At 39.4% G+C, this 23,570-nt stretch overlaps 1 protein-coding gene across 1 annotated transcript in view; it reads left to right on the top strand.

Annotated features, from left to right (window-relative positions):
- Positions 1–23,570, top strand: part of ptprnb (protein tyrosine phosphatase receptor type Nb) — a 58,259-nt gene that overhangs the window by 2,774 nt on the left and 31,915 nt on the right. The window contains exons 2-4 of the mRNA XM_062997669.1: positions 15,695–15,745; positions 22,379–22,489; positions 22,776–22,881. Of these exons, the coding sequence (XP_062853739.1) occupies positions 15,695–15,745; positions 22,379–22,489; positions 22,776–22,881 (268 nt within the window). The remainder of the gene's footprint in view (positions 1–15,694; positions 15,746–22,378; positions 22,490–22,775; positions 22,882–23,570) is intronic.

Raw genomic sequence — 23,570 nt, 5'->3', positions numbered from 1 at the left:
TGACTGTGGTTTATTCCACTGTCATGAGTACATAGAATACTAAACTTTAATTTCACCATGTATATAATGAAGGTTTTGAGTACTGTAAGCTTTGCTTGGCCCCACAACATGACACAATAGATGATGGACTCACGCGTGAAGCAGGTGCAATAAAAAATATTGTTTATTTAATATTTAAGTATTGTACAATTACCCTTAGCTCTCCCTTTAACAAATAAAACAATGTTTGCAAACTCCACTGTACAACTTGACCACTGGCTTTATAATCTCCACTTCCAGTTTGCTTATAATGTTGGTTTTGCAACTGACCTGATGTATTTTCGCCCCGTAAGACATACCTGGAATCCAGTGTTTTAATTCTTGCTCTGAAAGCTTCTTTCTCTACTGCCTTCATAATGTCATTGTTTGCAACAGCCGTGGCTTGACAAATTGCAAAGTATATAGTGTTTTAGTCTGTTTTGAACTGGCAGGTTCTTCCGGTGCATCTTTGGTCTTCCTCTCTTCATCCTCCATCTGTTTTTGTAAATTTTTTTGCCCTTATTGAGGAATCCTCTCTCATCTGTTACCACTGTCATGCTAACGGTACCTGGCTAACTAGTGAGCTGTATCTAATCTGCACAGCGCTCAGAAGTGCTTTTAGCGGCGAACAATATTATATGATTTGCTGCCTACTGAAGCATACAGCTGTTGTATTAACTATGCTACTGTATGGCGGTATTTGAAAAATCCATACGGTATGAGGAATCAAAGACGGTATATCGAATGTACCATCATACAGTCCAATCCAGCACTAGCCCAACCTTATAATTGCTATAAACTCCTATAAACTAGCTTTAAGGAGTAGGTTCACCCTTTGCCTACAGAAATACTTAATTGTTCCTGAAATGCTGTCATACAGTCCTAAATATTAGGAACACTATAATATTACTGGGTATGACTCCAACCTGCGCTCAAAGCAGTGGTACGTTAAAACATTCCTTTAAAATTTTGGTTCTTGTTATGAATGCATTATGTAACAGCTGCACAGCTATGCAGTAAATCTCCCATTGCTTCTCTTTCCAAGGATGTGCTTTAGGATTCTGATCTGGTGACTGGAAGGCTGTTAAATAAAAGTATACTCATTGTCATGTTCATGGAATCAGTTTGAGATGACTTGATGTGCTTTGTGACACTGTGATTTTTATGTTAGATGTTAGATGTCATTATATTACGGTAAAAGGGATGCATGTGGCAACTATACCCAGATAAGCTGTGACATTTACCTGATACATAATTGGTACTAATGGGCTCAGTGTGTGCCAGGGAATCATTTTCCATGCAATTACATCACCAGCGATAAAACGGCCCTAGACTCAATTTTGTATGCCAAATTCTCCTTGTACAATCTGCATGTCTCAGCACAAATTGAGATTCATCAGACCAGTAAAAGCAACAGTTTTTTTCACTCCTGAGCTTTCTATCAATCCAGTACAATGTATCGAGCTTTCCATCTTTCTAGTACAATATACTGAGCTTTCTATCAATCCAGTAGAATATACTGAGCTTTGTCTTGCTTAAAATAACGGCAGCTTGTGTCTCTCTGAAAGCTCAATATACGCCTCCATGTCAATGGCACCTTTACACATATTCAAGTCACTCATGCTGTGAGCGTTGATACACCCACATGCCTTGACAAAGGTTGGCTTTTAAACTTTTTGCTGTCTGGATAGTCCTTTTCATTTTCGTCACAGAGAACTTGACAACGGTTTTCCCATTCATGTGTGGTTCCCTGCCTTGCCCCACATGGACAGAGATTTAATCAGATTTCCTAAATTATTTTAAAATGTTATGTATGGTAGATGGTAAAATACCTTAATTATTTGCAATCTTGCTTCAAGAAATATTCTTTTTGAACTTACTTCTCTCACTAAGTTTGGCACAAACTGGTAATTTACGACCCATGTTTATTTTTGGTGGATCATGAGTCCCTCATCTGTTACCAGTTTGCCAGCTTACTGTGGAATGTGGAATTGTGGAATGTTTTAAATCTGTTTAGAATTCACAACATTTTACTGTTATTTTGCTTGTGTATAATGTATATAATTACACAGTCGAGTCACATTATTAAGACCACCAGCTAATATCCAGAGGAACCGCCGTGTGCAGCACGGACAGCAGCTGGACGGGCTGAAAGTGACTTAATAAAATCCTGGTAGGTTGTCACAGGTATCTGGAGCCATGCTGACTGCAGTGCATCCCACAGCTCCTGGAGGGTGTGTGGGCGAGGATCCACAGAGCGAACATGACAATCAAGTTGGTACCACAGATGCTCAATTGAGTTCAAGTCTGGGGTATTAGGGGGCCATTGTAGTACTTAGAAGACTTGGTCATGCCCTTCCAACCAATGTTGGACATTTCTAGTCGTGTGACATGTCTCATTGTCTAGCTGGAAGATCCCATCTGCTCCAAGGAAAACAATTTTACCCATGGTACTTTAAAAAAAAAAAAAATTTCTTTATGATTTTCTCCTCTATTTCTCCCTTTTTTTAGCGCGTCCAATTGCCCGCTTGTGTCATGCTTCCTCTCCACTAGTGCTGACCCCCGCTCTGATTTGAGGAGAATGAAACTAATCCACGCCCCCTCTGACGCATGGGCAGTATGCATTTTGTCACCCACACTAGGCGAGTGCATATATGCAAATCAGCCTTGCGTACGGAGAGACACACCCTGATCCGCACTCTTTTCCCGCTAATCTAACAGGCTAATCGTTGTTCATGTGGCCACTTGAGCGGCACCCATGGTACTTTTAACCATGACAGCAACAAGGGATAAATGTGCAGACAGCCTATCACACACTTATATACCGACCAAGCCAGCTCACGAAATGTGACTCCATTCATGAGCTACGTACTGACGCCAACGAAAGTAGGAAGTGATCGTAATAATGTGACTTGACTGTGTATATTCTTTTTGTATTCAAGATTTATGTTTACAGAATAAATTTAAATTAAGCTGTTCATTTAAAACACTAAAAGTCATTTCTTTGTATGTGTCAGTTAAATGAAGGTTCAAAATAATTAACAAATCACAGATTTTTGTTTTTATTGTGTTTTAAAAAGTGTCCCAACTTATTCAGAATACAGGAAATTGTGAATTCACTTTTTTCTGCAAAGCTAAGCATGGTTACAGCAATGTCAAGTCGAGTTTGGTGTAATTTATTAGTTCAGGCTGTTTGCCACTGGCCGGGCTGTTAATAACAATTTGCTTTAACTCAGCACACCTCCTGAAGGCATGTGGATGTGGACCTGTGCAGATTTATATTCAGCACCATGGATAGTGACTGCAGTCTTATTGGTTCTACACACACAGGCCTGGCCTGATACATCGAAGTGTGTGTATGTGTGTGTGGGTTGTTTAAATCTCTTGTGAAATACACTTATTCCCAGCGCATATGTTTTCCCAGTCTTATTTTTCTCAGTTAAATCAGACATGATTCACTGTTAAGTCAGAGAGGCTATTTCTTAGTTTTTTGTGTGTATTTATAGATGAACGGGTGATCTTCAATCCTGGCTCTTTTGCTGACTGACTGATCTGATGAGTTGCCTTAAATCACAACATCTATCAGTCTAGAAGTATCAGTCTCCCAAAATTGAACCTTTATTTAAAATACCAAAATTTACGTTTATGATTTGATGCAAATTACAAATTAGAAATGCTTTTATTAGCTTTTGCTATCTCATATTAAGAGTGACCACCCACCTCCTTCAGAAAATCTTTGAATATATTGTTCAAAGTAATTAATAAAACCAACAAGCTACAGTTTGTTACAAACCATTGTTTTATAATTTTAAAGCCAAGAAAATACTGAAAAACACTGAAATTAAGAGCACAAGATTTGTACTTTTTTCTTTATTTTATTTGTTAATTAATTGTCTGTTTTACCACCACTTTATTCTAGTCAGGGTCACGGTGGGTCTGATTCATAGGGAAAACACCTCGGACAGGTCGCCAGCCCATCTCAGGGCAGAAACAACACTCAGACCTAGAGCAATATTTAATAACTCCAATTAATGTGACTGCATGTCTTTGGACTTGTGGAAGGAAACTGGAGCGCCTGGAGGAAACCCACTCACACAGGGAGAACATGCAAACTGCACACAGAATGGACCCTGCCCAATAAGGAAATCAAACCCTGTGAGGCCACCCTATTATTTTATTTAACATACAAAACAACTACAATTCACATCTATCAATCTAAAAACAGTCTAACTTCCAAAATGTAACCTTTATTTTAAATACCAGAATTTATATTCATGATTTGATGCAAATTACAAATTAGAAATGCTTTTATAAGCTTTTTGCTATCTCATATATAGAGTGACCACCCAATTTCTAGTGGCTACGATTTCGAAAGCATTTCAGAAAATCTGAATACATTGAATACATTGTTCAAAGTAATTAATCAAACCAACCAACTAGAGTTTGTTACAAAGTATTTCTTTATAATTATAATTTTAAAGCCAAGTAAATAAAAAATACAAAAAATGAAGTTAAGAGCATAAGATCTGTACTTTTGTCTTTATTTATTTATTTTTTTAAATATTTTGTTTATGCATTTTCTCCCTTTTTAGCGCGTCCAACTGCCAGATTGCGTAATGCTTCCTCTCCACCAATTCCAATCCCTGCTCCGATTGAGGAGAACGAAGCTAACCCTACACTTTGACAATTGCAATGCAGATCAGCACTGTGTACGGAGGGCTACACCCTGACAGTGCTCTTTTCCTGTCTCTGTGCAGGCGCCATTAATCAGCCAGCAGAGGTCGTAATTGCATTAGTTATGAGAGAGTCACTATCCGGCTTTTAATATCCCACCCCTATCTGAACAACAGGCCAATCGTTGTTCATGTGGCTGCTCAGCCCAGCCGGCAGGCAGAGCTGAAACTCGATACAATGTGTTCGAGAACCCAGCTCTGGTGTTCAGCGTGTGTTTTTACCGCTGCGCCACCTGCGCTGCCTCCCTTTTGTCTTTATTTTATTAATTAATTAATTGTCTCTTTTACCACTGCTTTATCAGAGTCATGGTGGGTCCGATTCCTAATAAAAAAGGCAGTAAACACCCCAGACAGGTCGCCAGTCCAACTCAGTGCAGACACACACACAATTACAAACACTCTGACCTAGAGCAATATTTAATAACTCCAATTAATGTAACTGCATGTCTTTGGACTCGTGGGAGGAAACTGGAGCGCCTGGAGGAAACCCACTCAGACACAGGGAAAACATGCAAACTCCACACAGAATGGACCCTTGCTGCCCAATAAGGAAATCAAACCCAGGGTTCTCTTGCTGTGAGGCAACCCACTTATTTTATTTTACATACAAAACAACTACAATTCAGGAATTTGTGTATGCAAATGTACAAAACATTGTCCAATATTTGCAGTAGCATAAACGTAATCTGCGATTTTTTTCTTACATTTGTTGAATACAGTACTCAATTATCTAAGCAATTGAGGGTTAAGGGCCTTGCTTAAGGGCTCAACAGTGGCAACCTGGCAGTGGGGCTTGAATCAGTGACCTTTTGATTACTAGTGTAGTACCCTAATCACAAAGCTACAACTGCCCTTCAAAATATTTTACTTTCTTCATGCCTTTTAGCTTTACTTTTACATGTAAAAATCAACATGATTATGATTTATACAGAAGTACTGTATAATATAGTTTGTTATTCAAAACATTTCTCTTTCTGGTAACTAATTCATCCTAATAAACTTCTATCTCTTTAAACAAATTTGATTATCTCTGCATCTTTATTGAGTTGGCACGATTAAAGCACTTGAATACAGCTGTTCTCTAAATCAAATTAAATAACAGTTGTTGTCATTAGGGCCTAAAGTTCTGACAAATTAAACAAATGAATTGTCAAAAACACTATGACACAGGTGAAATTAAAAGTGTACAAATACTGTATGGCCAATTGTATGTGGACACCTGACCATAAGCTTATTGGACATCCCATTTCAAAGCCATGGGCATTTCTAAAGAGTGGCCCTATATCAAAGTGACATGAACTGGCTGAAATGGCACCAACTGTTGGCTTAGAAATATACAAACAAGTCAAATAACACTCTAGCACAGCTTTCTGATTTCTTCTTAGTGATTATGATAACTATTGCTGGTTACTTCGCTATACCAACATACCTTTACGCTGAGAGGAAATACGTCTGGACAGTCAGATGTAATCCCAGCTTGTTTGGAAAAATGCAGGGTCAGACAAAGTACGACACCCTGGGCGTCAGCAGTGGCTGTATGGCAAAACTAGGATTCTGTGGTGGAAAAACTCTTTTTTATTTTTGTTCTATTTTATTTATTTATTTTCTCCCATTTTCTCCCAATTTAGTGCAGTCAATTTGTCTTCCCCTGCTGAGGGATCCCTAATTGCAGTCGAGGTGGGTATATTGCTTCTCACGCCTCCTCTGACCCACGTGCAGCCCTTAGCAGAACCCTTTTTCACCCATTCGTTCTGCATAGGCGCCTCTCTATCTGCTAATCAGGGTCCTTACACAGCATTTGAAGACCCCACCCACATAGTCCGGTCATCCCACCCTAGCAGAAATGTGTCTGCTGAAGGCACTGCCAACTATGCCCGCTAGATGGAACCCAGCCTACCAGTGGCAACGAGAATCGAGAATCTTGGCGCTGGTGTGGACCACCTGGGGAAAAACTCTTAATGAAATAACTGGATTATACGTAGAAAAGAGTTTTGTTCTTGTCTGCAGAGAAGGATTGCACTGGCAAAGTCTCACATGGAAACTCAGAGAGAGCAATAAGAAGGGAAGAAAATAATCACTCTTATATACTCTCAACTTTGTCATTGTAGGACAGTGGAAAATTCCTCTGTTAACAGAGATTTCTTAGCTAGAATTTAGGAACTGGTCTAACCAGCTAGAACTGGGTTTTGGACGTTATAAAACTTTCCAGTAACATTCCATTGTAGCAGTATTCTTGCAATACTGGAATATGACTACTGGCAATAATGTCTTGAACATACACCAGTCATCAGCCATAACATTAAAACCACCTCCTTGTTTCTACACTCAGTCCGTTTTATCAGCTCCACTTACCATATAAAAGCATTTTGTAGTTCTACAATTACTGACTGTAGTCCATCTGTTTCTCTGCATGCTTTGTTAGCCCCCTTTCATGCTGTTCTTTAATGGTCAGGACTCTCCCAGGACCACTACAGAGCAGGTATTATTTGGCGGATTATTAGTGGATCAGACACAGCAGTGCTGCTGGAGTTTTTAAACACCTCACTGTCACTTCTGGACTGAGAATAGTCCACCAACCAAAATTATCCAGCCAACAGAGTCCAGTGGGCAGTGTCCTGTAACCACGGGTGAACTCAAACAGCAGCAATAGATAAGTGATCGTCTCTACATCTACAAGGTGGACCAACTAGGTAGGAGTGTCTGATAGAGTGGACAGTGAGAGGACACGGTATTTAAAAACTCCAGCAGCGCTGCTGTGTCTGATCTACTCATACCAGCACAACACACACCTCAACACAGTACACACCACCACCTCAATAATACCTGCTCTGTGGTGGTCCTGACCATTGAAGAACAGGGTGAAATCAGGCTAAAAAAAGTATGTAGAGAAACAGATGGGCTACAGTCAGTAATTGTAGAAATAGAAAGTGGTTCTATATGGTAAGTGAAGCTGATAAAATGGACAGTGAGTGTAGAAACAAGGAGGTGGTTTTAATGTTATGTCTGGTATCAGTGTATCTACACATTTTAAATGGTAATTGATTTTTTTCCCACAGATTCAAACCCACAAATTTCCAATTGACAACCCAGAGCTCTACCCACTAGGTTACCACTATCCCTAGTTAGGATATCCTTATATGGCCATGGGTGGGTTTTAATGTATACTGTATTTAAACATGATTACCCATGCTAATAAAACCTAGATGACCCTGTGACTAAGACATCTGACTTGCTTGCTCTGCTACCAGTTATTGTTTGTGTGAGTGTACAGATAAGCATGAGAGATTAACTGTCGTTGTGTACAGTTGTTTATACATGGGTCCAGGTGCTGTAGAAGATTTTAGTATAATTTGTAGACTCTGTGTAAACCCTGATTATTCATTAAGCTTAAGAGATAAGTCTGTAAGAGATGGGCTTATCTGAGAGAGTACAGAACATTTAGAGCTGCAGTTAATTACATTTAGGGTTTGTCCATTTGCTAAGTGCTTCTTCTTGTATACAAACATGACACCTGCATTCCCTTGTGCACACATTCTGTTTCGATTCACATTTCCAGCATTAAACAGCTGCTTTTATCCAAATTAACTTAGAATTTGGATCAAATATGATTCAGACAGGTGCTCAAGGGCTCAACAGTTCTACACCATTTCCGAAAAAGTTGGGACATTTTGTAAAATGCATTTTATTAACCTAACAAAAGTAGGAGAAATACTTCTAATGTTTCCTTTGATCAAACTTTGGGGATTATGTGTAACTCAGACTCACCAGCAAGGGATAGGGACCCAATATCAGGACTGGAGAGAGTGTGAGTGAATATTTGTGACAAGGGGTTTAAAATAGAAAGAGGACATCACTGTATGGCATGACAATTAGGTTTCCTACAATCCTACAAAGGAGGGGACAGTGGTAGCCTAGTGGGTAGAGCTTTTGGGCTATCAACCGGAAGATTGGCAGTTCAAATCCAGGCTCTGCTATGCAGCCACTGTTGGGTCCTTGATCAAGACCCTTAACCCTGTCTGCTCCAGGAGCGCCGTATGATGGCTGACCCTACGCTCTGACCCCAGCTTCCAAACAAGCTAGGATATGCGAAGAAAGAATTTCATTGTACTGTACATCTGTATATGTATATATGACAAATAAAGGATATCTTAATCTGAGTGATACAGTAGCCTAGTCCACTGTTAAATGAACAAAGGGGAGAGGGTACTCAATAATACTCCTGACCACTGACTAAAGCTAAAAGCAATAGAGCGCTAAGTTGAACCACAACCACAGTCAACCAAACAGCTACTCGATCCATCAGTGATCTTATACGCAGCCAAAGTCCTAATGTTTCTCTCCCAATGCTAAGGCAAAAAGGTGAGAGAGAATGTAAGGGAAGAGAGTCAGTGTAGAGTAAAAAGGAGTCAGTTCAGGGGATCAACTAGGAGAAAAGAATCTGTCTTCTTAGAAATGGTTTGTGTAATGCAGAAGCAAGTGGGAAGTGAGGGAAATAGCTTTTTTGGAGTGTCTCCCAACTTTTTTGGAGTGTCACAGTGGTCTAACACACTAGCACTTCACTGCATAGTGAGTTCCAATCTCAGCAGTGCTTCTGACCTGGAATCCAACAGACATAATTGACTGTGACCAAGGGAGGGAGGGTCAAATCAGGATCTCCCTGCCAGTCAGCATGGCTTTAGATACCTGTGACAACCTACCAGGACCTTATTGAGTCACTCTCAGCCTGTCTAGCTGCTGTCCATGCTACACACGGTGGTTGCTCTGGATATTATCTGATTATATATACAGTCATGTGGAAAAGTTAGGACACCTCATATTTTAACATATTTTCACGTGGACATTTAAGCTTCATTTGAACAGTATTTAGAGATGGAGCTTATATAACTAAACAAATAAAATGTTAAAAATGGCTTTTAAACATAAGTTGTAAAATGTAATGAACAAAAATGTAAATTTATTGTGAGTAAAAAGTTTGGACACCCCAAAACACCCCCCCCCCCCCCCCCCCTTCCCACACACACACACATTTATTACTACTTAAATTGTCTAAAATTAGAATCTGGTGCACCACATCAGCTGCAATGATTAGACCATCGTTAGAGAACATTGGAGTTTTATTTAAACCTCAGACATTAGTTTGGTTTGCTCTTGATTGCTGAAGTGAGTGTTATCACCATGGTGAGATCTAAAGAGCTCTCTGAGGCCTTCAGAAAGAAGGTTGTAGATGCATATTAGTCTGGGAAAGAAATTGCGAGTTCTGGAATGACCAAGTCAAAGCCCGGATCTTAATCCTATTGAGATGCTGTGGGGTGATTTGAAACGGGCTGTGCATGCAAGAAACCCCTCAAACCTCACACAGCTGAAGAAATTCTGCATGGAGGAGTGGGAAAAAACGTTCTCCAAGTCGATGTCAGAGACTGGTAAATGGTTATAGGAAATGTCTAATTGAGGTTATTTGAGCCAAAGGGGGATATACCAGCTATTAGGGCACATGGTGTCCTAACCTTTTCCTCACAGTAAATTTCCATTTTTGTCCATTGCATTTTACAACTTGTGTTTAAAAGTAATTTTTTCAGTTGTATTTGTTTAGTTATATAAGCTCCATCTCTCAGTACTGTTCAAATGAAGCTCAAATGTTCATTTGTTTAAATATGTTCAAAAAGACAAAGGCTCTCATGGGGTGTTCTAACCTTTTCACATGACTGTATATATCCTTATAAAATGACTCACCTAATAAAACAGTCTGTAGCTGTGTATTGATAAAATAAATCTTGTGTTGAAAATGATCATGAGAAGCTTTAGGATCCACATTTAAATAGCTGGATGAATAATGGTGTGTGGGGGCACTTAGTGAGTTCTGAGCATCTGACTGCCTCCCAAGTGGTTCCTCATTATTTTATTTCCATTCTCTGCAAGAGATATTTACTATGAGTCATTGCAACTTAAACCTCTTCACTCAGTGTGTGTCCTCTTCTCTCATCTTCTCATTCTGACGTCTAGTGATTTTTGAATATGATTGTGCCTTGTTTACATGCGTGCTTAGTACATTTTAGTATGCCCAAAATTATGTGGACAGTCTTTCTAATTGTTAGGTTCAAGTGCTTTATTCAAAGCCATAGATAACAGTTGTATGAAATAAAAAAATATATATAAAATACATAATTATGGGGTATGTTTTAAATTGTAATATAAATAAAATAAAATAATGGAATTAAACATTTCAGAGCTCCTGGCTCACAGATGAAAGTTTATATAATATGGTTATATTTTTAGATACACTACAGTGGCTATAAAAATCTACACAGCACTGAGAATGCAATATCTTATGTAATATGTTTTTCCTACTGACCTGAAATTACTTTGTATGACAAATAGAAAATAACAGATGGAATGAAAAAAGGGCAATTATTTATTTCATATATATTGCTTATTAGTATCCTATCATGTGAGAACAACTTTGGATAAATTCCAGAAATGTTAGCATAGTGTTATAATATAACCATTTCTAAATTTTTTTTTTAATTTTCTATTTTTCCCACTTTTTTCCCCCCCAATTTTTCTCCCCTAATCTACTCGTGTCCAGTTACTCTGAATGCGTCCTCTATACTGATTCGACCCTTCACCGCTGACTGAAGACGCCTCTCAACTGACATACGCCCCCTCCGGCACGTACAGTCAGTACAGACTGCATTTTTCACCTGCACGAGTCGAGTTCATACACTTGACGAGCATTATGTATGGAGGGCCACACCCCCATCAGCATTATTCCTCAGCCCTGTGCAGGCGCCATCAGTCAGCCAGCAGGGGCTGCAGTTGCGCCAGTTATGAGGACCTATGATCCGACTTTCTTACCCCTAACACAGAACAACAGCCAATAGTTGTTCATGCAGCCGCCCCGCCCAGTCGGAAGGCAGAGCTGAGATTCGATGCGATGTATTCGAAACCCCAACTCTGGTGCGCTAGCCTTTTTTACCGCTGCGCCACCTGAGCACCCAGTAAAACCATTTCTGCATTTTTTTTTATCTATGAGTTTTGTACCAGTATAATGCTGTGATCAAATGTAGATTCAAAACAATAAATAATAAATAAACTAATACTTAATGAATTCTTTTTATTCGTATAGCTGCTTATTCTGTTAGCTGTCACCAACACAATGCTATTATCATACCAATAATACAGGGAAAAAAAACAATTGCAATAAATAGGAATATAACAATGCACCACAAGACAGTTAAAAATCGATTCACATGTGTAACGATTCAAATTGTTTTACAATGTATAATGAGGTTTGGACTTTTCCAGCCAAATTTAATTTTTAATATTTTCTTTAAATAATGAATCGATATTCATTTTAAACAGCAGAGGGCACTGGTGCTATTTACCTCACCTGGTTGACATCACTACAGGGTTGCCTGGTTCAGAATTTTCCAGCCAAATTTATTTATGTGAGGATACTTTCTTTGAATAATGAATCGATATTCATTTTAAACAGCAGAGGGCACTGGTGCTATTCACCTTACCTGGTTGACGTCACTACAGGGTTATCAAGTTCAGAATTTTCCAGCCAAATTTATTCATGTGAGCATACTTTCTTTAAATAATGAATCAATATTCATTTTAAATAGCAGAGGGCACTGGTGCTATTCACCTTACCTGGTTGACGTCACTACAGGATTGCCAGGTTTGAAATTTTCCAACCAAATTTATTTGTGAGGATACTTCCTTTGAATAATGAATCGATATTTATTTTAAACAGCAGAGGGCACTGGCGCTATTCACCTTACCTGGTTGACGTCATTACAGGGTTGCCTGGTTTAGAATTTTCCAGTCAAATTTATTTGTGAGGATACTTTCTTTGAATAATGAATCGATATTCATTTTAAACAGCAGAGGGCACTGGTGCTATTTACCTTACCTGGTTGACGTCACTACAGGGTTGACTGGTTTAGAATTTTCCAGTCAAATTTATTTGTGAGGATGCTTTCTTTGAATAATGAATCGATATTCATTTTAAACAGCAGAGGGCACTGGTGCTATTTACCTTACCTGGTTGACGTCACTACAGGGTTGACTGGTTTAGAATTTTCCAGCCAAATTTATTTGTGAGGATGCTTTCTTTGAATAATGAATCGATATTCATTTTTAACAGCAGAGGGCACTGGTGCTATTCACCTTACCTGGTTGACGTCACTGCAGGATTGCCAGGTTTGAAATTTTCCAACCAAATTTATTTGTGAGGATACTTTCTTTGATTAATGAATCGATATTCATTTTAAACAGCAGAGAGCACTGGCGCTATTCCCCTCACCTTGTTGACGTCACTACAGGGTTGCCAAGTTCGGAATTTTCCAGCCAAATTTATTTGTGAGGATTCTTTCTTTGAATAATGAATCGATATTCATTTTAAACAGCAGAGAGCACTGGCGCTATTCACCTCACCTTGTTGACGTCACTACAGGGTTGCCAGGTTCGGAATTTTCCAGCCAAATGTATTTATGTGAGCATACTTTCTTTATTTGTATTATTCATTTCTTTGGATTTGTTCACCCAGTATCGTGAATCGCATCACATCATGGGTAGAGTGTATCGTTACATCCCTAGCAATAACACTTCGTTGACTCAGTGGTTTAACACTCTGCGAAGAGCTTAGGTTTAGGGTTAAGAAAGGGAAGGAAGGTCAACAGGGATTCTTCGCTGCTGCAGATATTTAACCTCTGCTGTGTTGTTGAGGGACCTGCAGTGATTTTGGGGATTATGCAACCACAGTTTTTGCTAACACAGTTAGCCTCAGGCTATTCGGCTGAGGTGGCACAACCTGCTAGCATGCCAGCTTCCTTCATGTACCAAAAATGGTTAAATTGTCACTGACAAGCCCGAATTAGCAAATAAATTATACTTGTATACCTTTATATCAATTAAAAATCCATGAGAATTTATTGACATTAAAAAAGAACGTTGCTCCACATTCGTCTGCCATATTTGTAATTTTTTGTGAGAAAAGTTGTGCCGCACTAAATTCTGGGATTGCCTTCACTGCTAAGGAAGCATTGGATGCTCCCTTGTCATTCAGTCAGTTTATAGCTTCAAAATAAGGCACCTCAGGCAGCATTTTAAGGCATCTAAGAATTTAGCCTTATTCTCTGGAGCGTGCATAGGATGACGTAAAATGCTGTCTGTGCAGATAGCTCACTAGATTTTCAGACAAATCCATCACTCTTTGTGAGACTTTGCTGCTGACAAGTTAAAAGAAGTGGCTGGTAAATGTATGTGTTGAGAAGCAATGAGAACTCTGAAAACTCAGTGGATAGATGGTCTTCCATCTAGCCACTTATTTACCAAACAATTTAGTTCCTGGTGGCTACAATCTTAGGAATGAATGATAAGGAAAAAACAGCCATCAGAAATACTGTTTTTTTAGCTTTTGAAGACATTCATGGCTCCTGTCACACACACTCCACATGAATACAGAGAAAGAGACAAAGAGGAGAAACACAGGGATTATTATAGGGTAGTAAATAGAACCATGTGTACCCACTCACTAAATCACTTAAATAATAAGACTCACGTCTTAAAGCTCTCCTAAACTCCCTTCTCCACTACAGCTCATGCTCAAACCACACCCCACCAGTTACAAATTAATAAATTAATTAAAAAAAATAAAAAAACACTTATGGATTCTTGACAGGATGTGACCGTGTGACCATTTGTTGCTTTTTTGCAATGGTACCAGATAATCAATATTGTCTGATAAGCCTGTTAGCTACCTGTGCAAAAATAATAGTAAAAATACACTGATCAGCCAACATTAAAACCACCTCCTTGTTTCTACACTCACTGTCCATTTTATCAGCTCCACTTACCATATAGAAGCACTTTGTAGTTCTACAATTACTGACTGTAGTCCATCTGTTTCTCTACATACCTTTTTGGCCTGCTTTCACCCTGTTCTTCAATGATCAGGACCACCACAGAGCAGGTATTATTTAGGTGGTGGATGATTCTCAGCACTGCAGTGACAATGACATGGTGGTGGTGTGTCAGTGTGTGTTGTGCTTGTATGAGTGGATTAGACACAGCAGTGCTGCTGGAGTTTTAAAATGCCGTGTCCACTCACTGTCCACTCTATTAGACACTCCTACCTAGCTGGTCCACCTTGAAGATGTAAAGTCAGAGTTGATCACCCTGTTGCTGCTGTTTGAGACCTTCATCAGTGGTCACAGGACGCTGCCCACAGGGCGCTGTTGGCTGGATATATTTTTGGTTGGTGGACTATTCTCAGTCTAGCAGAGACAGTGAGGTGTTTAAAAACTCCATCAGCACTGCTGTGTCTTATCCACTCATACCAGCACAACACACACTAACACACCACCACCATGTCAGTGTCACTGCAGTGCTGAGAATGATCCACCACCCAAATAATACCTACTCTGTAGTGGTGGTGTTCCTGACCATTGAAGGACAGAGTGAAAACAGGTTAAAAAGGTATGTAGAGAAACAGATGGACTGTGGTCAGTAATTGTAGAACTACAAAGTGCTTCCATATGGTAAGTGGAGCTGATAAAATGGACAATGAGTGGTTTTAATGTTATGGCTGATCGGTGTATACTGGTGAGTTAGTGAGTGGAAAGGTTTGATTTTTATGTGAATCAAAACAGGTAGTCAGTTACATGTGACCAATACACTCATGGACATTGAGACTCTCACTGTAATGGCTGGTAGCAGAAAAGCTTAAAGGTCATTATTGCTTATCACACACACACACAGACACACACACTTTTGAAATGGCAGTGGTTTGTCTCTACCACAAAACCAATTACCTGTAGTCTGCCTCCTCACTATCGGTTACTGAGACACTTATCTGCTATCTGTTGCGTTCTATTTGCTGTGTCGCACTGTTTTTTTTTACTCACTCACTCACTCTATTTTTTTTGTTTGTTTTTCAGGCTGTTTGTTTGATGTTGGTCTTTGCTCAACTGGACAGATCTGCTGGGATGGTGAGTAAGCAAGCAGGACATTTCTTTGAATTTTGGCTCTGAGAAAATGTTTTATTTCCTTATTTTGAATACCTAAACGGTATGGCCAAAAGTAATTGGTCACCTTACGTATCCTTTTTCTAAAAGAGGTGCATACATTTGTATCCACAGCCATGCAATCACATAGACTAAGGGCACATTCACATGCGCACCGTGACCCTTGGCGCAAATCATCACTTTGCTCATACACTATATTGCCAAAAGTATTCGCTTGTCTGCCTTCACACGCATATGAAATTGAGTGACGTCCCATTCCTAATATGATGTCAGCCCACCCTTTGCAGCTATAACAGCTTCAACTCTTCTGGGAAGGCTTTCCACAAGGAAAGCGGTCAGGACTGTGCAGGCCAGTCAAGTTCTTCCACACCAAACTCGCTCATCCATGTCTTTATGGACCTTGCTTTGTGCACTGGTGCACAGTCATGTTGGAACAGGAAGGGGCCATCCCCAAACTGTTCCCACAAAGTTGGGAGCATAAAATTGTCCAAAATCTCTTGGTACACCACTGCATCCGACGCTTTGCATTGGGCTTGGTGATGCAAGGCTTGACATTTAACGTGGCCTACCACTTCGTGGCTGAGTTGCTGTCGTTCCCAATCGCTTCCACTTTGTTAAAATACCACTGACAGTTGACTGTGGAATATTTAGTAAACACTAAACTTCTTTCAGTTATTACTGGTCATAAGGTCTCTCTATGAATGAAATTTCTTGGTCTTGGTCGTTTTAGTGCAATAAGTCACATAAAACTTCATGTTCATGTTAAGCATTGTTCACACTGCCTGAATTGCTTTTACGGCGTCATATTATATCAAACAGTTCATCTCATTGGAGGTGCTTTGAAAAGGTCAGCAGCAAACTGGGTCAAAGTTCAATCAGATGAACTTTGAGCGGTCGGTGCCCGCCCCTCAGGGAAGCACAGTTGCAAGCTGAGCAGCACCGCATAGGGTTGCCAACCGTCCCGTAAAATACGGAATCGTTCCTTATTTGGAAACTAAACGTGGTGTTCCGTATTTATCCGAAACTGGACGCGCTTTATTCCGTATTTTTATCAATTGGAGAGAAATGCTGCAGATTAGACTGAGACTTCCACACTGGAAGAAGCTGAACTACAGCAAAATTACTCTAAGAAGAAATCTAGTTTGGTTAACTAAAATTACTTTGTGGAAGAAAATATCAAATTGACAGTGTACATGTGATATGAAATTTTAACAAAATATAATACAAAAAAGTAACATGCCAGCAAAAGATGCCACACAGTTGAGTTTATTATATATAACAGTGCCCATTGTAATACATGAATTAAACAAGACAACAACATAAAACCAAGTATTTATGAAAAAGTGTTAAATGTTCAGCATTTTTAATAATACCAGGTCTATTTTTTTTTAAGTGAAATTTGCAATAGTTTGCACTATTGAGAAAAAATGTTACATGATGTTCTTCATGCCTGTTGTTTTGCCTAAAATATGGTTCTGATTTATTATTATAAAGAGCGAAAATAATATATGTTAAACAGCCTATATTAAACATTTTGATAATGTTCCTATGATGGTGTAAGACCTGTAATATTTTTTATAGGTGTAAACACCCGCCAAAGCAACCCCCTCCCTATGCCTTCTGCCAACCTGCCAGCCCAGGGTGTTCCTTATTTCTCGTTCTGAAAGTTGGCAACCCTAGCACCGCAACACTCCATGGGGAACAATGGCACAGGCGGCGCAAAGCGGTTTTGCTGTTTCTTAGTGAATGCGCCCTAACACTGGCAGTAGAATGAGTCATAATCAAGAGTAGCACTGTCACAGTACGCCACCTTTTCAAGCAGCTGCTGGAGCTGGATCGTCCTTATTTAAATAGCTATGCATAAATGTGGTTTCCATGGCTGAGCAGCTGCACACCAGCCAAACAATACACTGTGAAATTCCAACCATCAGCTGAAGTGGTGTAAGGCACATCAACTTAGACTCTGGACCAGCAGAAATGCGATGAATCACACTTCCAGCTCTAATGCTCAGAAACAGAAGTTAACATTCTTAGTGATTCTGGCCAGCCTGTGCCTTAGTTTTGATAGCAGTTAAAGTTTTTGGAAATGCAAGTTCCACTCTAAGCCAACGATTAGGATTCGCTCATATGTCACGGTCTGCACAAGCTGTATTGTGTTAGTAGTGACTCCTTGGCCTCCTTTATTTATGACTTCATTTCAGTGCTGCTTTGATAGCATCCCTGTGCAACACCCATTCAAGTGTGCCTAAATATATTTACATTTGTGGCAAATGCTGTTTATTCAAAGCAACTTACATTTATGATTAACTACTGTACAATTTGAGCAATTGAGGGTTAGGGGCCAGCAAACTTCTGATTACTAGTCCAGTAACTTAACCACTGAGCTCCCATTGTCCTTTCTAAAAATCGATGTATCAGTAATATGGTATGTGTAGCAGCAAAAACAACAACATAATCATGGCCATGCCTTTAAAATGAAATATTCAACAAGCATACTGTATATGAATGTAATGAAGTGGATATATTTTGTAAATCCTGTAAAATTTTGTAAAATCTGTATTACCCCCTACTAATGAATGCAACCGATTTGTGTGACCTGGGTGCAAACTGTCCTTTATAATTACCTGGTCTTATCCAATGACAAGAAGCTTTATCTGTTTCCATAGCAGTATTGACATCATTCAGCAAACATAACAGTACATTTTGCTTTGGTAAATCAATGTGAGGTAGAGAGAGGAAGATGGGCTGTGAGAATGAGTCATGAAGGCAATTATAAACTTACTTACACTACATGCCCTAAAGTATGTGGACACCCAAGAATTAATCAAGAGTTGGTTAAACCGTTCTGTTTAATATAGCATTCACTCTTCTGACAAGGAGTTTTCACTAGATTTAGGAGCATGAATACAAAGAATTTGCTTTTTTTTGGGCCATAAAATAGAACAGAAAAGGATTTGGGGTTCAGGTCTGTGCAGGCCAGTCAAGACTTTACAACCCAAACATGGCAAACCATGATGAAGCAGAAAAGAACATTTCTCAAAGTGCAGAATTTTGAAAGGGCACTGTTTTTTTAAATGCATTTTCTCTCTTTTTCTCCCATTTTTTTAGTGCGTCCAATTTTTACTCAATTGCGTTATGCTTCCTCTCTACTGGTGCTGACCGAAACCCGCCCATTATTGAGGAGAGCGAACTGACACACGCCCCCTCCGACACGTGAGCAGTAGCCGACTGCACCTTTTCACCTGCACGAGGCGAGTTCTCATGCCAATCAGCCTTGTGCACGGAGAGCCACACCCTGATCAGCATTATTCCTCTAATCTGTGCAGACGCCATCAATCAGCCAGCAGAGGTCGTAATTGCATCAGTTATGAGGAGTCCCTATCCGGCTCCCTACCTGGATGAACAACAGCCAAATGTTGTTCATATAGCCGCCCAGCCAGATGGCAGAGCTGAGATTCGATGTGATGTATTCGAAATTCCAGCTCTGGTGTGCTAGCGTATTTTACCGCTGCGCCACCTGAGAGACTGAAAGGGCACTGTTTGCTAAGGAATTAGCAATGACAGTCCTTTTTTCCAAGGAATTAAAGTACCTGAACCCATCAAACTTTTATTTGTTTTCATATAGGTAGTATTTAACTGGCAAGTGTTATATACCCATATAGGATTGCCACTCTTTCAGCCCAGTGGTCCAACAGCACTTCACAGCTGACAACTGAAACTGCACCTTCACATTGCAAGTCTAAGATCATCGATGTCAGTGATCTTAGTCTTGCAATGTGAAGGTGCAGTTTCAGTTGTCAGCTGTGAAGCGCTGTTGGACCACTGGACTAAAGCAGTGGCAATCTTATACGTCTGTGGCTTTAGGCTAATTGAAACCCAATCTATAGTTACTGTCAAATAATTATTTTGCTGACGGTGCCTCCAGAATGGCATTCAAACTCAACAGTGAGAGTAATAATTAGGGACAGACATTTAACATGCTTAAAACAGCACTTAGCTGTCTTGTTTTGTAAGCTTCTATGTCTTAGCCTGTTCGATTTACTATAAAAACACCCCTTTAACTGATTGTCGAGAGTTTTAATGCTTAAAAAGCTATGCACATAATGTAGATAACGGTAAACATGAGTGTCAGTAAATAACTAAATTTATTTATAGCTTTAATTATTGTAGACACACGAGGAAAGCTTAGCTGAGAAGAAAATGCTGTTTATATTCTTAACCAGTTGTATTCCTCTCTGTGCTATCGGACCACCATTTAAATCTAATGACCAGCTAGGCCTTTGCAGTTTAATGCATTGCATCAGTCTAAGCATCCCACGCTTCTGATTTTAAAAATGATATAAAATAGAGGTTGGTACTTAGGTGGCACAGCAGTCTAATACTCTAGCCCACCAACCTCGAGACCCAAGTCTTGAGTATCAGAGGTGCTGATATTTCTGAGCACTCACCAAGCACAACTGGCTGTGTCTGAATGAGGGAGGGCCAGACAGGAAATCACCTCTTTTCTGTATAACCACAACTCCTTTTGTCTAGTTCAGGTGGCTTCCTGCATGCCTAAGAAGGCACGTGCTAACGTGCAAGCCTCCTTATCCAATGTGGGTGTCACAAAACTGGCAGAGGTCAGCAGAGTGCACAGGGAAAATAGAGGTACACAATCACTCAGTTTTGAGGAGGAAAAAATTTACTCACATTAAAGCTGGTGTGACCCTAGCTGTCCATATTCTAACACCACTTTTAGGCTTTTCAGAAATCAGTACACATTTCATTTGACAACACGACAGCAAGAAAAATCACTTTATGAAGATAAGCTCCATTATGGTTTCATAACTACAAGCCCCATTTCTGGAACAGTTGGGACATCCGTGAAGGTACCACTGAAGTGGAGTCATTGGAATTTTAAAGAGACAATACTGTTATGTTGACAGGTCAACTTTTTTGTTAAATGCATTACAAGGTGATGTAATCAGTCATAAACATATCTGTCCCAAATTTTGAGTATGTTGCAGGCATCAAATTCTAAATGTGTTTAGTTTTATAAAATACAATGAAGTTGGTAAGTGAAAACATTGAAAATACGAGGGTTCTTCAAAAGTTTCTGCACTTTTAAAAACTCTGTTTATTAAGAATTTTAAAAACAAGTTACATCACTTTTCTACATAGTCACCTTCTGATGCATTTATGATACCAACTTTTAATGCCATCAGCAAAAATGTTTTTGGTTGAGCGTGTAGCCACTGATGCACCGCTGCTTTCACATCATCATCACATGAAAATCTTCTTCCCCTTAAAGCTTCTTTTTTTAAAAATCAGATGGAGCTAAATCAGGACTATAAGCTCTCTCTCAGTCTCTCAGACACGACCAATTACTGATCCCGCCCTCACCATTGCCAATGAAAATATAAAAGTGCAGAAACCTTTTGAAGATTCCTCGTATTTGTCTATTTGTAGTTAAATTAAGGTTTAAGAGAATTACCAAATCACAGATTTTTGTTTTACAGAATTTTACAAAATGTCCCAATTTTCCAAAAAGGGTGTTTGTATGAGTAACTACAATCAGCCAAACATTTATTCTAGACATGACTGTGACATGCACAACTGTTATAAGATAGACCTTGTCATGTACATTTTTGGGGGTTGGTCCTTTTGTTTTGTCTTATCAGTAGGGCTCCACTAAATTCACAGGAAAAAGTGCTTAATGTCACAAACCTTGTTGGATTTTTAAACAAAAGTGCCACATTTCATGGCAGTCATTAAGTAACACTCATAAATTGAATGATAGAATAAATGGAAGCTACAATACACAGTACACCTCCCTCTGTGTTCACAGAATCGGTTGGAAGTTTTCCAAACTCATTTACTTAAGTAGTGTTTTTAGCTGCTTTAGACTTTACCATCTTGGGCATTTTGTCTAACTGATTGCTAGTGCAACCAAGCATCTTAAGAGTTTGCTGAGTTTATAAAGTAAGAAATAAACTGTACATAGACAAACTCTCGAGAGCATAATACTTTAATTGCTTGTTCTTTTGAAGTGCAGCACAGAGATGATCACATGTGTAGAGAAGCACACTTTTCCATTGATTATGGAATCCCCAAAGGGACAAAATGCACATACATCAAACATTGTCAGCACAGCACACTACACCACAGAAAAGTCTGTTACACTAACTTAATTGCTGTATGATTGCTAGGACCACTCCCATTGCTCCCATTCCCAATATTACACGGGAAAAGGCTAATTTCAGGTTTGGCTGCAATTTTCACTGGTAGGGCTTTACTTAGCAGTGGTTGAGCAGTTGTTGCTCCTTGACTTTTAACTTCCCAGTGACAACACACAGTTAACAGGGAATTTTCAGCTGGACAGGAACGTGGAAAAACTGACTAATTGAAAAGTGGCATCCTTTGACAATGCTGTATGTTGCTCAAATGATTTGTATATTTTTTCTACTGCCAGCGTTTGTCTATGAACACATTCCTGATGTTGTAAATCTGTTAGTAATAGGGTGCTTTAAATAGCTGACCACACAGAATTTATAGCTTTATTTAATTCTTTCCTTGTAAATAAGTGTATACTTACAGTATGTGTGATGTCTGTTTCAGATGAATTGTTTGGTCAGTGCCTGACCCAGCAGCAGGAGAGATTTCGCTACAGGGTGACTGCAGACTTGCTGGACAGATTACAATCTGTTTTACAAGTTCTCATGAAAAAAGGTCTGGCACCATTTTTTTAAATTATTATTTACTCCCGTCTAACGTAATAGCTTTTTCAGTACTGACTAAGCACAGATGCTCAGCTGAACTCAGAAACGTATTCAGTACCATAGTAACAGCACAGTGTAAACACCACAATACAATCTGACGCAATCTGATCCATGTGTTGCTACAGTAACCAAGGTCATTTAAAAATCTTTTGATATTTATTAGAACCTAATTTTTACTAATACAGAAGGTATATCCTGAATTGACTGACACTTGTTTTGTGCAATGGTTTTTGCAGGACTGACATGGCAGGATGAACTTACCCAGTCAATAATTGACAAGGAACTTCGCATGGTTGCCAAGATCCCACTGCCATCTGGACCGAAGAACAAACCCACGCCTGAGTAAGACTACAAAATTTAAAAAAGATTTATTTGACTAAATCTTTTTTGACTTTGACTTTATTTTGACAGTTGCAGGAAAAAATGTAACTTTTTTTAATTGCCTGGATTGCTGCATTAATTCCTCATATAATGTGATCTGCTCTTTATTCAGGTTATCCAATAATAGACATTTTCTGTTTAAGCTAATTACACACAACCAATTGGTGTGGCCAAAATGTTGAATTCTCTGTCACAAAGAGAAAAAGAACCATCAAGACTATTATTAGGGAAAGGTGCAAAAGCCAACATATACACCGATCAGCCATAACATTAAAACCACCTCCTTGTTTCTACACTCACTGAGTTTTTAAACACCTTACTGTCAATGCTGGACTGAGTATAGTCCACCAACCAAAAATACCCGGCCAACAGCGCCCCGTAGGCAGCGTCCTGTGACCACTGATGAAGGTCTAGAAGATGACCAACTCAAACAGCAGCAACAGATGAGCGATCGTCTCTGACTTTACATCTACAAGGTGGACCAACTAGGTAGGAGTGTCTAATAGAGTGGACAGTGAGTGGACATGGTATTTAAAAACTCCAGCAGCACTGCTGTGTCTGATCCACTCATACCAGCACAACACACACTAACACACCACCAGCATGTCAGTGTCACTGCAGTGCTGAGAATGATCCACCACCCAAATAAT

Source organism: Trichomycterus rosablanca, chromosome 6 (assembly GCF_030014385.1).
Source record: "Trichomycterus rosablanca isolate fTriRos1 chromosome 6, fTriRos1.hap1, whole genome shotgun sequence".
In the NCBI taxonomy this organism is placed as follows: Eukaryota; Metazoa; Chordata; class Actinopteri; order Siluriformes; family Trichomycteridae; genus Trichomycterus; species Trichomycterus rosablanca.
The sequence above is the reverse complement of the archived record's forward strand: the minus strand, read 5'-3'. Positions and strand labels throughout refer to the sequence as shown.